At 41.2% G+C, this 15,864-nt stretch overlaps 1 protein-coding gene and 1 long non-coding RNA gene across 4 annotated transcripts in view; one reads left to right on the top strand and one right to left on the bottom strand.

The window, feature by feature from the left end:
* Window positions 1-14,788, bottom strand: part of LOC118161297 — a 141,231-nt gene extending 126,443 nt beyond the window's left edge. The window contains exons 1-3 of one of the 3 annotated variants that reach the window (XR_004747928.1): window positions 14,574-14,788; window positions 13,984-14,062; window positions 11,176-11,280 (exon numbers count right to left, since the gene is read on the bottom strand). This is a non-coding gene — a long non-coding RNA (uncharacterized LOC118161297). The other 2 variants (XR_004747927.1, XR_004747929.1) reach the window with 2 other exon arrangements.
* A 173-nt stretch (window positions 14,789-14,961) lies between these two features.
* CDH2 (cadherin 2) overlaps window positions 14,962-15,864 on the top strand; it is an 81,483-nt gene continuing 80,580 nt past the window's right edge. The window contains exon 1 of the mRNA XM_035317213.1: window positions 14,962-15,847. Within this exon, the coding sequence (XP_035173104.1) occupies window positions 15,595-15,847 (253 nt within the window). The 5' untranslated portion in view covers window positions 14,962-15,594. The remainder of the gene's footprint in view (window positions 15,848-15,864) is intronic.

The raw sequence follows: 15,864 nt of genomic DNA, 5'->3' as shown, positions 1-15,864 counted from the left end.
TTACATATAGAAAGACAGACAAGTTCTGCAGGGTAAGTATACGTCTGGTATAAAACTATATTTCTAGTATGACAATAATAATTTTCAAAGCATACTTTATTCATTTTTTTAAAATGTTATGAATGCCCTCTGTTTCTGAGCTAGAAGTTATATTAATATTAATCTAAAATGTTCCTAACATTTCTTTTGCTTAAAACAACAAAACTCGGAATAGTTGAGTTGCTGCAATGAATAATAATACACCTGTCCCCAAAAACATCTTTTGACAATTTTTTTGTTGTTGTTTTTTCTGTTTGTTTGTTTTGTTTTTAAGACAGCAAAGCCCTCACTTTCTCTGAGACTCTTTACAAAGCCCATCCTATGTCAAGGCCTGCTTTAGTTGACATTTATGTGATTCTCTTCATGGACATTGAAGGGAGGTCACAGTGCAAAATCCAAGTGCTTGTGTTTCATTTGTAATAGAAGAGAGGTTTTAAACATGAAGCAATCTCTCACTCCTACAAGAAAGATAATTTATCTCTTCCCTTAGCACAGTCAGGTCCTGGAGAGTTGCCACTTCAATTTTCTGGGACTTTACAACACACTCAACAATATTCAAATAAAATTTTATTGTATTGTGAAAAGATGGGTGGGAAGAGAAACTGTGTTAGCACTGATTAAGGTTGGAACCTTAGTTCTGTGAAGGTCAGGAAATTCAAAATAGTTTCCTATAATATCTTTACTCTGCTTCAATGTGTGAACATGCAAATGTTTCTTTGAAAACAGCTGTGTGTTCATGTGACAAAATACTCTTTACATTGTTTGAAAATAAATTAATTTCAAGGTGGTGAGGATCTCACTTTTGAAGAAAATCTTCAGAAAACATGAACAAGTTTCTTTTCTTTAATCAGCACAATAAAGTGTCTGAGGGTTGCCTGACTACGTTGCTTGGTAGGAAAAGTTAGTGGTATAAAAACAATTAGCTCAAGAAAATGTAGATTTATTACGAAATATATTAACAGTATGATTTCCAGTAAAGCCAGTAGTAGCTGAGATTGTGAAAAACAGAAAACTTGTTTCAAATGTACCCTTTGTTTTGTCAGACAGCAATTTGAAAGGTAACTAAACTGTCTATTAAGTCCTCAAAGCCAATCAAATGCCTACTGTCTTAGTATTTCCAGTGTTTTCCCTAAAATTAAACTTTTGTATTTTCTTTAAAGGCAACAGTAATCATGTCATTGCCTTTGGACATAACGTACAAAGCTAAGCATGTTTTTAAAATTAATCCCATTATTCTGTCAGACATCTCTCCCCTTTTATCAGTTGAAAAAATAGCCTCCTGTAGAGAGTCAAATCTTTTATTTATCATTTCAGTGCTAACTACAATTAACTTTGTTATTTTACAGAATTATCCTCTTACTGAAGAGACCTGAAATAAAAACTAATCTTCAGTTAAAAGGGCACATACTGTCATCATCATCATTCTTTGAAAATTGCCTCATATTGTACTTTTTTGTTTCAGTAATACTGCACATAATTCATATATACACATATAAGTGGCTGGAGCACTGAATAATGAATACTAGAGATTCTGTAAATACATTGATTGCCTGTGTGTCCTATCACCTATCATTACGCCACTTCTAGATTGATTAAAACAAACAAACAAACAAAAAACTATAGGAATCTTTGATACAAGGATTTCAACACCTGCCAGCTGTCAAGGACTGATCACCTTGTTTGTATTTGCTTAATAAGGTAGTAGCCAGTGCCTTATGGAACATTTTCTCAGAAACTAAGAGGTGAGATCAATGGAGTTCTATGGGAATTAACATGAATTCAAGGAATTAGGATATATCTTAGGCATATAGGATCAGGACAAGTGAAAAAACAGAAGGTTAAATAAAGCAAAATACAGAGCGTTCATTCTCTTCAGTAGGAGGTAGAGGAATGGCAGAGTCTCATACTGGACCAAATTTAAAGACATGTGAAGTCAATGGACTCACTCCTAGCAGCAATTTTTTTTTTTTTTTTTTTTTTTTTTTTATTCAGCAATGAAAAGCTTTGTTCAAATGTGACCACTTAGTATACATTAAAAATGTTCACTGCTTCTCTTTTATATTTTTTTTCCCCAGTGATTTCTGGATCTTATTAGCTTATTAGTCTATCCTAACAGCTTCTTCAGCGAGTCAAAGCAAACTGATACCCAAGTATCTAATTTCTATTGGGTCTAAAATTTCTGAATTTTTTAAATTGTCTATACAGGGTTTGATTTAACACTTATGGAAACAAAGTTTTCATAACAGAGAATTATCAGTCAAAAACAAAACAAAAACAAACAAAAAGCCAAAAAGGCAACAATGTCCTTTATCTGAGCCTCTGAGGTCTTCCTAGCTTTAATGTTATCAGATAATCAGCTGAAGTCAGTGGGACTACAGGAGTAGTTTTGACAGTTCCATATTTGAACTGTTGGCAGGATACTTTACAAGATATTGCTCAATGCCTTGAATATAAATACATATAAAATGTATTTGTTTATTTAGGAACTTATTTAGGATTTATTTGCTCTGTAACAACTAAAGAGGTATCCCTTCCATCTTTTCTGTATGCCTCTCCACAAACAAAGAATAAAAGAACTGACTCTAAGATGCTTAGAGACCTATAAAACTATAGTACCTGTATAGATAGATCAATGTATTGTTTGGCCAGAGTTATATTTCTAATTCTTCCTTCAAGCATTCTGTTTAACCCAAATAGAAAAAGGGGGGTTGTTTTATTTTATTTTTACAGGTGAGTTTTCTTTACTCTTTTTTTTTTGGGGGGGTGGGGTGGGGTGGATGTAGTTGAATCTTTATATGGGTGGAGAGCTTTGTGGTAACAGGATTATTATTTCATTTACCATTTCTGTTTTGAAACAACCAAACAAAATCTTTCAATGATATTATATTCAACATGTTGTGTTAGAAGTTTCTTTCAGACACAGCATGACATGAAGAAAATTAATGTTGTCCTTCCGTTCACACTGGCAATGTTTAAATTTTAGCTAAAATTGTGCAAAAAGCTCTTAATATTCATTGGCACTGTACTCTATCATGATTTCATATGGTTAGGATAATGTAGATTATTTTGATCTAAACATTGACGTAATTCTTTTCAAACAGAATTTGTCTTGGAACAATGTGTTGCAAAAACATGCTGACTGACTGCTCCTATGGTCTCACTAAGTTGCACTGAATTTAGTTCCATTCTTAATTCTGTGGTGTGTGTTTATAGAGTTTTGTCCAGATTTTAGACAAGAATGGAGTAGGGGAAAGCCATGGCAGTTGCTAAAATAAACTCTTCACTACCTGTTAAATACTTTTTGATATACGTATAAACAAAGAATGTCGAGTAAGACCAGCTGAAGAAATACTTCACATACACCTTTCTGAGGCTGCACCTCTAAATAGCCATGCATAAGATAAACCAGTTTACTCTAGGCTCGGTAATTTAGGAATATCAAACACAAGTGCGTCCATATCACTTTGCAACAACAGTTTACAGAAGTCTCATCTTGAATGAAATGTAATTGCATGTGCACATTACCACATTTTTTCAAATGTGCCCCTCAGCTGTTTGGGAAGATGCCCTATAGTGTGACGTTCCATCACACATCCCGACCCTCACCAGCTTTTCTTTCTATTTTTTTTTCCCACAGTGCAAAATAGTCCCTGAAGACAGGAATTTCAAACTGCAGCTGAGACTAACACTCTCATCATTGCTTTTGTGACATCCATTACTTTTGCGAGTTGTTTTTGAACTGCTGTCAGGATGCTTGAAGGAATCTTCATTAATTATGGGAATATAAATCTTATTAATACAAATAGGATGATGCCTTTGAAACTGGAAGTTTATAGCAGATGGATGTCATCCTGTGGCATTGCACAGCTTCAGACATCATGGTCATCTGGCTTAGTAACAGGCTGAGCATGGTACAGCTTTTACTAGTTGGCTTCTGCTGCTGAGATAAGGCACCTGCAGTGACGAGGACCAAAGCAACGGTGCACAAGTGGGATACCCTACAGCAGTAGTCAAAATTCAGGATGACAAAGGCTGTTTTTCTATGCATATGCATAGGGGAGATGTTCCCATGTCTCAGCACCATCAGAGAGCTCCCTTCACCTGCTGATTGCTTGTCTTGAGTTATATGAGCAGATAATAGTGGAGCAACCATAGTGAGGAGCAGAAGTGCACTAAGGAGCAGTACTGTTGTGTCACACCAGTAACTTTGACTGTTTGGAGAGGCTTATGAATGGTGCTGTGTGGTTGCATTCTTGATTCATTAGACATCTCAGCAGGCTGTACTTGTCTAATCTTCAGCAAGGTAGCGACCCAAAATCCTATGGGACAGGATTTTTTTTTTTTTTTTTCATGTTGCTGCAAGGCCTCATCAATTATTAAGGAAGGTTCACTAACATTAATATGGAAACATCAATGTTGCCAAGAACTGGGGTTCGTTTCCAGCAGTGCCCAAAGGCAAATCTGCTCCCTGTGTAATCTGGATATTAACGGTGCTAAGATTTCACACCTCAGTAGGAAAGATCTGGTTTCTTTTCAGTTCCCCAGCATATGGTGCTTTCCCTAGGTTTTTCAGGCAGAAGAAAGAATATTTTGGCTTAATTTTGATTGGTCTTAAAATTGAAAGTGCTTTTGGGCCACTTATGGTTAAATGCTGGATTTTTCCCAAGGATGTGTGGAAAAGACCTGTTTTATTCTGCAGAGGTTAAACAAGGATAGAGTGATCATTGTGGAAAGGTCTTACAGCTGTTACCTGAAATGGTGTTCCTAGTACTGCTGGTGGTAGAACTCGGGGCCATGCTACTCATCCTTTTGCTGAAGATGTCCATGTACATATTTTTTCCTTTCATTTTCTTCGTTCTGGCTTTGTAAGGAATCAGAATGTTCTGTTTTGGTCCCTTGGTCTTGGCATAAGAAACTATTTGCTTAGCTGTGCCTTCATGGTCCTCTGTTAGAGTAACTTCAATAATCCCCAAAGCAGATCTTTTCTTCTTTCTTTTCATATGAAGATCTATTTGCATCTCAGTGGAAGAGAGCTACCTCTATTATACAAGCTGCATCATGACAGAAATTATCCAGGCACTTAGTGTCTCCCTTGTCATAATATCAATGCCAAAAACAAAACAAACAAAAAAAAACCTTCCCCTCCCCTTTCATCCCTTCCCCCTCTCTCCCCACCCCCCACTTTGGGATACTATTTCCAGTTACTCTTCTACTTTGGGATTTCTTTGGACTTCCTTTGAGAGGCTGAGCTGTATTTGAAGTTGTTTTCTCCTACATAAAGTTTCTGTGATAGTATCTTCATATGTGACAAGCAATGTTAGGTTTTTGTTTGGTTGGTTTGGTTTGGTTTGTTGTTTTTTTTTTTTTTTGGGGGGGGGTATTAGAAAAGAAGAGGAATTAGATGGCTGCTAATAGCATTCTGCATTCATCAAAGCTATTCTTACTTTGAAGGATGCTACCAAGAGACAAGACTTTCCTGGGGTATAGAAGGATCTTATTCAAAACAGGCAATAGGCCAACCCGAAAGATGCACAAGGGTGCCCTTTATCAAGAGCTTTTCCTCTTCTTACTCCCAACCATACAAGCACTCCAGCTGCTGGAATAGTAAAGAGAAATGCTAGCTATCCGGGAAGGCACAGTAGAGATTCTCTTCCTTGAAGTTTGTGCATCTTAGCTTTCAGGGTTTTTTTATTACACCTACAAATAAGTATAAAATATACTGCAAAATTAATAGCATTCTGCAGCAACCGTTTAAGAGCAAGTAGTTTGTAATGTCTTAAAAATCTCTATTCAAGTTTGAAATGTCTCTCTAATGTGATTTAGGCCATTTATGTTACAAAATCTCAATAGCAGTAAAAACTGAGTGTACTAATGAAAGCAGGAGCCAATGCTCTCTCACGGTTTTTCATGCTGTCTCTAACTACAGTAAGCATCCCTGCTCTGCAAAGCATCACATGCTCGGTTGTCTTTTCCTCCCAAAGTCCTATTTGGTCAACTTTTTTGGAGGAAAAGCGGAGAACTTACAAATGCTTTAAATTCCCCAAATCTCAGTGTGAGCTGTAGCCACATCCCATCTCCATACTGAAGTGACACTTCAGCACATGTAAATCCCATTTGCTCATTCTCTGTAGGAGCGGTGATGACTGGGAGACCAGATATCAAAAACCTGCAACCTTTGAAAGGGTCTCTCACAGGAATTAATCCGAGCAAATTGCTACATCACTGAGAGCCTCATATTACTCAAGTCATACCGACCTGTTAGGGAGAAGATATGTTGAAAACTTCTTAGACATGTGATACCAGCAAGGGAACAAATTTATGAATTACTTCTAAATCAGTACCTGCTAAATGATACACCACTTTCTGCAGCAGGAGTGTTAAGATATTTTGGGGGAGTAAATGTAACTGTAAATGGATATACCTTTTACAGCCTTGTATTCATTCATACAATTTGTTCACTTGAGTTGAAAGGGATAAGAGTATGAATGGATGAGTTTACTTGCAATATGAAGTTGCTGTCAATGGAAAACAGAGCAGTTAAAACCCCAAAATGTTTAAACTCTCAAGGAATATGGGAGGGAGAAAGTCTCACCTCTGAATTTGCAAGCAATGGTCAGGAATTTTCTTCTGGCCATCATGCAGCAAGACACTGTCTTTGGCAGCAATAATTGTAAGATTTCTGCTTCCCTACCACCCCTCAAAAAGAGCCAGTATTGTGATTCTTGGGACTGAGTCATGGTATGGATATGTATGCGAAACATGCAGAGTCTGCCAAAAGAATAAACCCTTTTCAAAACTATTAAAAGCTGCTCAGCAGGGTCATTCAGTTCAGACTGAAGTTTATGGAGATTACACAGCACTGTGACTCTATGGAGTTAACAGTACCAGGAAGGAATAGCTGTGAGGCAGAGTAATATTCATGGAAAAAACTCCAAATCAACCCAAGGCATGGCACTTAGTCCTTACAATGCAAAGGCACCGCAATGAATCATAATGAATCCTATATATATATATATATATATATATATTTGGTTGTTTTTGTTTGGTTGTTTGTTTGGATGAGAGGGTTTTTTGTTTGTTTGTTTGCTTGCTTTGGTGGGAAAACTAAACAACACAATTCTTTGGTTTGATGATAACACCATCCAGCTCCTCAAAATGGTGGCACATCCAATATCAGTCCTGTTCTGATCCCCTTGTCCTTCAGTTCCTCTACTGCATTTTTTTAGAAATTGACATGAGGCCCAAACTTAGAGACATTTATTTGATAGTCCTTAAAATCTTGTACATGTACTTATCGACTCATCTCGAGGTGGGACTACACATGCTTCTCTTCAGAAGACCAGAGCATGTTCAGGCAGAATCAAAGGGGACATGTATGCTTTAATGGATATGGAAACTCAGTTACTTAGTGGAGTGGGGCACTCCCGGCTTCCCAAGGGCACTTACTTGTAGAGGCAGTCTGGTCATGATGACTCCAAATCAGTGTGAGGAGAGAATACAGAGAGATGTAAAGTGATCAGCGTGGGATGGAAGTGGAAGACTGCCAGAACTGGAACTGCAAAGAATGTATTTACTAAAGCTTCAGTGCAAAGGAAAATGAGGAATCTTCCTGTAAAAGTCAGATGCCTGTGAACAAATACTGCAGGGTATGTTTCAGACAGAGAAATGCTATTTTAGTAAGCTGTGATTCTGACTGAGGAGCCAACTGATAACCAAAGAAACGGTGTGACAAAAGGATTAATGTGATCATTGTATTTGTTGACATGGGAGCATTGAACAGGAATCTGGTACATGCATTATTCTGGTCTTTCAAATGACTACAGCTAAGAGTGAAATACACTGTACAGTGCTAGTACCAGTATTTCAAGCAGCATTTTTAAAATTAGAGGGTCAGGGAAGAACTAGAACATTTATTAAATGATTGGAAACCTATGTGTTTTAACGAAGTACTCAAAGACTTTGCTTCAGTTAGCTTAATGAGGAAAAGTGCAGACTAATCAAAGGTAACTGGTCTATAGTTCCAATACCGGAAACAGAAACATGAAAAAGCAACTCTTCAGCTTATTGCTGAAAAAAAATAACATGAGTCAATGGCTGGAAATTAGACAAGTTAGATAAATGCAGTCTAGTTATGACACAGATATTTTTAAAGGAAAGAATAACCATCTAACAGCACAACTTACTACGTGTAACATTAGATTCTCCAACATCAGTAGTTTTTAAATTAAAGTTGATTTTTTTAAAAAGTACCTAGTTAAGGCAGCAATTATTTCAGCAGTATTTTATAACCAATACTACATGAAAGGTCAGCCTATAGACCTTTGTTCATTTAATCTAGGATATCTAACATTTCCAGGCAAATGATTTTAAAGTAAATCACAAACATGCATAAAGAATGCCTGAAAAACCTTGTGAGGCATATAAGCAATTTCTATTTTTTTTTTTTATTTTTTTTTTCTCCAAAAAGCTATTCTTGGCTGTAGAATAACTGCTGTGTAATAGAGATACCACTGGGGTAGCATCAGTCCAGGTAGCAGCAGCACGCAGCTCAGTGCTGGATGCAAACTCTTTCTGCAAATCAAAGTGAATGCTCGGGTGTTTAGCCCCTGCTGAGCTCCCTGCTGTTGCCTGCAGCTCTGGAGCTGTGAACAGCCTCCCTTATAGCAGCAGCTGATGTTGCACCCTCTCTGAAGTGGTTCAAAGAAAGGCCCAGGCGTGGCTGAAAATGTGTCTGTCACTGACTTGTGAAGTGAGAGTTTCCATTGAAGAACAATATTCACTGGGAAAAATTAACCGCAACACAGAAGGCTTGTGGCAGGTTCTGTCACTTTAAAACAAACCTCCATCTCTGCCTTAAAAACATGCCCTGCCTCCGCGCAAGTTATTGGCCCTGTTGGGAAAATTACCAGGCAATATTCTTAAGCCTGTGTTACAGTGAGGTCAAAATAAATGATGAAAACTGTCCCCTCTGACTTCAGAATATATAAACAGTGGATGCGACCTATTAGCAGTGGAGTTTATTTTAAAGCCAAAGAGTCCTAGATTTTTGTTTTTATTTTTGGAATCAGCATATGTACTGAATAGTGCTCCTCAACACGGAAACAATTTGGGGGCTACGTTTAAAATAACATACATATATTCTACATTTCAACTCCTAAGTGCTTCTGTCAAAGCTCTGTTAAAAATGGGACAAATTTTCAAGTGTGACGAGCACTCAGCAACTCCCATGGGTGCTAAAGGTGAGAAGCAGCAGAGCAAGGTTGATAAGGAGGACTGGTGCAGGTTTAGGTCTTTTGCAAAGGGGCCCTGGCTCATCTTACTCGGTCAGTTAACACCTCAGTCCAAGCAGCCCTCCTACCCCTCAGTCTCACAGTAACAATGCTTTTTTCTTGTTGTTTTTAAATCAGCTGCCCGGTAGCTTTCTGGGGCACTTTTCAGCTGTTTAGCTCCTATTTGACCTAACATGTCAAACTGCACACTGGTGAGGAGAGGTACAAGCATGTTCCCTTCAGCTCTGGAGATGGAGGCCTCTTGGAAGAGACAAAGTGGACATCTGCGAAGACTAATAAATCACAGTACCACAGGAACAGCTCCTTTTGTCTGAAAGAGCCGTTTCAGACACAGCTGTGTCTGCAGAGGTCGGCCTTCCAACCAGCCCTCTCAAAACGTGTTGAGTTGCTGTCTTTCTGCAGGAATGGCCTGGCGTCATGAGGCCCAAACCCCAAATCTCCACGCTTCCAGGGATCCAGGCTCCTGTAACCTGCATTCTCCCTCCATGAATCAATGTTTAGAGACTTTCCAATGCTTAGATTATGAGCAAGTTACATAAATTCATACAGCATTTAGGGATATTTTAGATGTGCATTACTGCAAAACAGACAGAAGATCACCTCAGAGAAGAAAGCCATTTTGAAGTTCTACTAGTGTGAAAATGATTCAAAACAAGGAAGATTTTTTTTAATCAGCAGATTCCTCTGAAAGTATGTAAAATATTGCAGCATGGGTATTTCACTGCGTGTCAAATTTTAATTTGGAGTGAATTTCTGCAGCCAGGTTGTAAACACTTTGAATAAGAATACTAATATTATCAATCTACTTGTCAAAAAAAAAAATAAAATAAAATAAAAATCAGGTGCTTGAATCCAAACAGTCCTAATTTTCTAGAGTCTCTGAACTTCTTGCATCCTTGGTACAAACCACGTACAATGTGTATTTTAATCTGTAACTTTTGGGAACATTGACTGTGATCTAAAACTCACTTTTTGTAATTGCATTTTCTTTCCTTGAACCAGAAAATGTTATCAACAGGATACCAATTATATTATCATGCTGGGCCACTTTATATTCTACCTTCACATTTCCTATGGAAAACATAATTATCACTATTATAATCCACTACAAAGGGAGGTATCCATGAAGTGCAACTACAGCTTATATTGACAACAGTTTTTTCACTGATGGAAGCCATATGTTTCCGTCAGCCTGTGAACAAGTAAATCATAAAGCACTACAATTTTATTTTCAGTTTCTCATGCTAGAGAAGTATTGTCTCACTCCTCTCCTTCAGTTTACCCTTTGAGACAACATCAGTCACACCCAGCTCCTCCTCCATGCTGTTGGGGCCTTTCAAGTGGAGCAATGAGGACATGAAAATAGACATCTCTCCCTACCATATCTATGCTGCTACAACAGAGACTCTTGGAAACACCAGAGCTGCTCCTGCAGTCTCCAAATAGGGTACATCATTTGTTCAATGAAGATGGTTTGTATACAGAATTTTTGCAATACAGCAGCTATTGGAGGAATAAGAGACATACAAAATGCAGACGGATTCTTTCATATGAAACTCCTCTGAAAATATAAAAAACTTAATTTCCAGATCCATAACAATGCCAGATTTTGGTCAACTTTATCAGTGATTGAGGAAGGCACAAACTCAGTGTGAGAACTGTCCTTCCTCCAAGGTCAAAACGTCTAAGCTCTGGAGCCTGGGAGTAAAATCCCTCAATGAGATGGCAATAATAATGTTAGAACAAAAATAAAATATTTTTCTTAATCTCATTCTTCAAAAAGGACAAACAAAATTTTCTCAAGTTTTCAAAAAGCACTTGGCTCAAAACAACTGGCTTACCTTACCTTACCATGTCTTGCATTGTCTCAATGTAAGAAACAGACTGGGGAAACTTGCATGTTAGCTAATGATAGCACCAGGAAAGCCCAGGAGGGTAAATTGGTTACGTTCTGTAATAAATTACAAGACACAGTCAAGTAAATATTACCTACGCCTATTACTTTTTTTTTTTTTTTTTTTTTTTTACCTGAAGACTACTTGCCTAAATAAAAGAACAATTAGATTTTTTATTTTCAGTTCTCATAGGTGATCAACATGAAATTGTGAATTTAAAAAGCACCCAGAGCACATAATTCAAAGGGTCATATTTTTCTTACTGAAGTAAGAGAAAGCAGCACTAACAACAAAGCTTTTATTACCCCAATTTGAAAAATATTTAAGCTGTTTTGGCATCTATGCCATTCAGTTTTTTCTCTCCCACTTGACCCTATCTACACAAAACTTCATTCTCCATAGCCATGCATGATTGTCTACTTCCTAAAACAGTTATTTTCAAGTGTTGCCAATGATTAACAATCTTATAATTCAAAAAATCTCCACCCTTAAGAATTTTGGATTTGTGAAGTTGGAAAAAAATACTATTTTAGCCATTACTGCGATAAAACTCCTTATTATGAATTGAATGTCCTCGGAAAGAAAAGGAGATTGCAGGGAATGAAGAAACTATTCATTAGGTGTTTTGGTTTTGTTTATCAAAGACAGATATTTCATGAGATGTAATGAAGAAAGCAATAAAAATGGGTAAACTAATATGCCCTTAAGTACTTTTGTTCATTATCTTTATCCCTCCATTATTAATTCTAAATAATGGAGTATGGCTTCCATCTTGTAAATATTTAGGCATATGAACAGTGGTATGCAGTGTGCAGTATGACTGAATTTGCTGAGATCTCGTGTACAAATGTTTGTCAGATCAAGGCCTAAATTGTCAGTAAAGTGCTTTATTTGCATAATTTGAATCAGGGACAGTGGTAGTGGCAGTACCTGGCAGATTAAACATAAGGATAGGCCCACACGGGAAAAGTTCTTTTATTTTTCAAAATATTTGAAGCTGTGAGCACACTAGTATGTTCCAAATTGAAAACATTCATTTTTTACAGAATTTTTATGAACCCTAGGAATGAAAATTAATTTGGACAAGTTGAAAGAGAGACTCAACTCCATGACTAACATGGGAATTACCCTAATCCTCTCTTCAACTTAATCATGGAATTTTAACAAGTTTTTTTCTGGAAGCCCTTGAGATCTCCTAGGTTGAACATTAACTTATGTCCATTATTTTATACTACTTAGAATACACTCATAAATGCAATCTGTGGCTGAGTTATGAGATAAACCCTTCAAGCTCTAAATCACTTGTTTGAATATTGGCCAGAAATTGTCACTGTTTGATGACTTTTTCATGATATATGCAAAAAGAGCTGATGATCTCAATCTAGTATCAGTTCTATCTCCGAATCTCCAGCTATGCCCAATTATTGTTAGATTATTTTTGTAAGAAGCTGTTTTCTGGGGCTCATCCTACAGATCAATAGCAGAAGCCCCGAGGAGCCATCCATGCCTGTGAGCAACTCCCAAGTCTCTCCTCTGCTGTGCTCTCCCAGACATATGCCTCTCACCCACAAAAAGATTCAATGCAGAGATTCTGCCTCAAAAAGTAAGCCACCCCTGCTCTATTAGTTTCTCTTGATCACAGCACCCAGAACTGGGAAACTCCATGAGCCGGAGGGCACTTTTGGTTACAGCTGTGTAAATGAGGGAAGCCACCTGCTTGATAGAAACATGTTGAAGACTAAAAGATTCAGTAAAACAGTGTTGGTGAGAGCAATTTTTCTGCCAGCGTTACTATTTCTGCTAAGTAATTTAAAGGCAGCAGCAGAACTGTTAAGAGGCATCAGCCAGAGCTCAGATCTGGTAACCTTCCAGATATGCTGCAGAGCCTTTTATTTTTTTTTCAGGCCTGTAGGAATGGATGGGTTGAGGGAATATAAGGGCTAGGCTCCTTTATGTGATAGGTAATTACTCTCATTGGACAGTTGGTTTATGGAGGTGTTTATGTTGTACGCTTTACATTTTGTAGAGCACTTGTAAGACTGAATAAATGCTCAAAACAGAGTAATTAACAAATGTTACTATTATGTCTACCTACCAGAAAATACAAATGGGAATCTGTTACTTGGGGAAAGCCAATATTTCAAAAGCAGGCACAAGCAAAATCTCAGCCTTAGACCGGATAGAGCGCATGCTCCGGCAGGTGCAAACTCAAGAAACTCATCCAGGGAACTGGATATAAGCACCAGCAGCATCGTTCCGGCTCACTTTCCCCCAGTCCCAGGCTGAATTTTAATCCAGAACCTCATTACCAGGCTTCGTTTCCATCATTTATTGCTTGCCATAACTCGGCTCCGCTACAATTTCATGGGCTACAACTTAAAAAAAAAAAAGAGAAAAAAGGCGGGGGATGGGATGGGATGGGATGGGATGGGATGGGATGGGATGGGATGGGATGGGATGGGATGGGATGGGATGGGAGGGCTGTTTTTCTGTTCCGGTCTCTGTCTCCTCGCTTGATTCTCCTCTGCCTTTTAATGCCCCCAGGTTGCTCCTGGCGCGCCCCCGGCCCGGCTGCTGCCGCAGCGCGGCTCGGCACGGAACGGCACGGCTCGGCACCGGCTGCGCGCAGCTCCCCCGCCGCTGCTGGCTTTTTCTGCCTCTCCCTGACTTGGGTAAACAGCTGCATGGCAGCTCGCAAGCGACCGGTTATTTTCAATTTCGAAGCTAATGAAACCGGCATCGTGCAAGTCTGTACTTACCCCGCCTGTCCCCGACAAAACATAAAAGCAAATCCGGTGTTTTCTGGCAAAGCCTGAGCATGGCGTTTTGCGTTATTTACTAAAGCAGGGAAAGAAGAAAAGGAGAAGAAAAAAAAAAAAAAAAAAAAAAAAAAAAAAAGAGAGACTGAAAGTATTTTACTTGCAAGCTCGAGTGTAAAATAAGATGCTTGAAAATAAATAACACACCACTTAAAATCGACACTTCACTAGATTGTCTGGGGGCCAGATCCTCCCCTTATTATGTCCCAGGCTGGGAGCTCTGGCGCATGGACACAAAACAACTTTGCTCAGTGACCTGTGGGCGAGGGGAGATCCTTGCCAACTCTGCAAATGACCTAGCACTGATCCTTGCGCCTGTAAGTGCTCGCCCAGCAAGGCTCCCGGTTCCTTTCCGCTATGCACGCTCACATATTTGGCCCCGCGGACTGCGGCGCCGGCCAAGGAGCCTTTGAAAACACTCGCTGAGCAATTCAGCAGGTAGCTTGGAATAAAACTGAGAGCGGGGATGGGGGGGGGGGGGGTGTTAATAACAGGAGGGAATTAAAAAAGAACAATAAAAAATAAAGCACCCCGTGAAGCCGTAGCAGTTGAGCGAAACTTGCGGCGCCGGGGGGCGGCCGGGGGCGTCCTGGAGCCCCCGATGCCCCCTGCATCCGGCATCCCCCGAGGAGCACGGCGGGCTCGGGCCCTCCCTCCCACCCAGCAAGTTGTGCCCTCCAATTTCAGCACACTAAGTTAGCGGGTCGCGATTATTTATTTATTTATTTATTATTATTATTATTTTTCCCCCGAGGCCGGCGGCGCCCGGTGCTCGCCGTGCCGCGCTGCATCGGCCGTGCGGCCGGCAGGGAGCGACGGGAGGCGGAGGGGGAGCTGCCAGCATCAGCAGCAGCAGCAGGAGGCAGGCACCGGGCGAGCACACACACACCCGCACACACACTCACGGCAGGCAGAGGCTGCTCGGTATTGTTATCGCTGCGCTTCGGCGGAGGGCTGTGCGTGCAGGGGGAGGGGTGGAGGGAGGGAGGGAGGAGAAGAAAGAGGGAGAGAGAAAGTGAAGGGGGAGAGAGAGGGAGCATGCAGCAGGGCTGGGGCCGGAGCAGCGGCGGTGCTGGCACGCCCGGGCTCAGGCGCTGAGCTCGGCGGGGAGGAGAGAGGCGGGCACGATCCAGGCGGGGGCACGGAGCCGGGCACAGCCGCCGCACCGGCCTCCTCGCAGCAGCAGCAGCGACTACTTCTTTCTTATCTCCCAGCCTTTTGTTTGCCCATCCTCCTCCTCCTCCCTGCCCACCCTCTGCACAGCGGGGAGAGAAAAGCAGCCTGACCCAGGGCTGAGTTTCACCCACCCTCCGCCTCCTCTCCCTCTCTCTCTCCATCTCTCCCCCCCGCCGCATCGCTGCCCATGAGCTAGGGCGGCAGGCGGCAGCTCAGCGCCGCGGCAGCCGGCTCGGGCAGGCAGGCAGGCAGGCGGGGACACAGAGCCGGTGCCCGACCGTCCCCGCTGCACCCCTCGCCCCGCTCCGCCGGGCTCCAGCCGCGCTCCCGGGACTGCCGGGGGCCGCCCTGCCGCCGCCGCCCCTCGTCGCCTCCATGTGCCGGGCAGCGGGAGCGCCGCCGCGGATCCTGCCGCCGCTGGCGCTGCTGCTGCTGGCGGCCCTGCAGCAGGTAAGCGCGGCCGGGCTGCGGCTTCTTTGTTCCCCGCCGGGGACCGGGGGGGAGCGGGGAGAGGCGGCGGGGGGGCAAGAAGAAGGCGGCAGCCGCGGTGCCGGACACCTGCTCGGGGGCAGCTGCGGGGAGAGGGGAGGGGGTCCGCAGGGTGCCCCCATCGGTTTGGGGACAGCAGGTGCCGTGAGGGGGGGG

The sequence above is a fragment of the Oxyura jamaicensis genome, chromosome 2, assembly GCF_011077185.1.
Source record: "Oxyura jamaicensis isolate SHBP4307 breed ruddy duck chromosome 2, BPBGC_Ojam_1.0, whole genome shotgun sequence".
In the NCBI taxonomy this organism is placed as follows: Eukaryota; Metazoa; Chordata; class Aves; order Anseriformes; family Anatidae; genus Oxyura; species Oxyura jamaicensis.
Note: the sequence above shows the minus strand (reverse complement) of the source record. Positions and strands in the feature narration are given on the sequence as shown.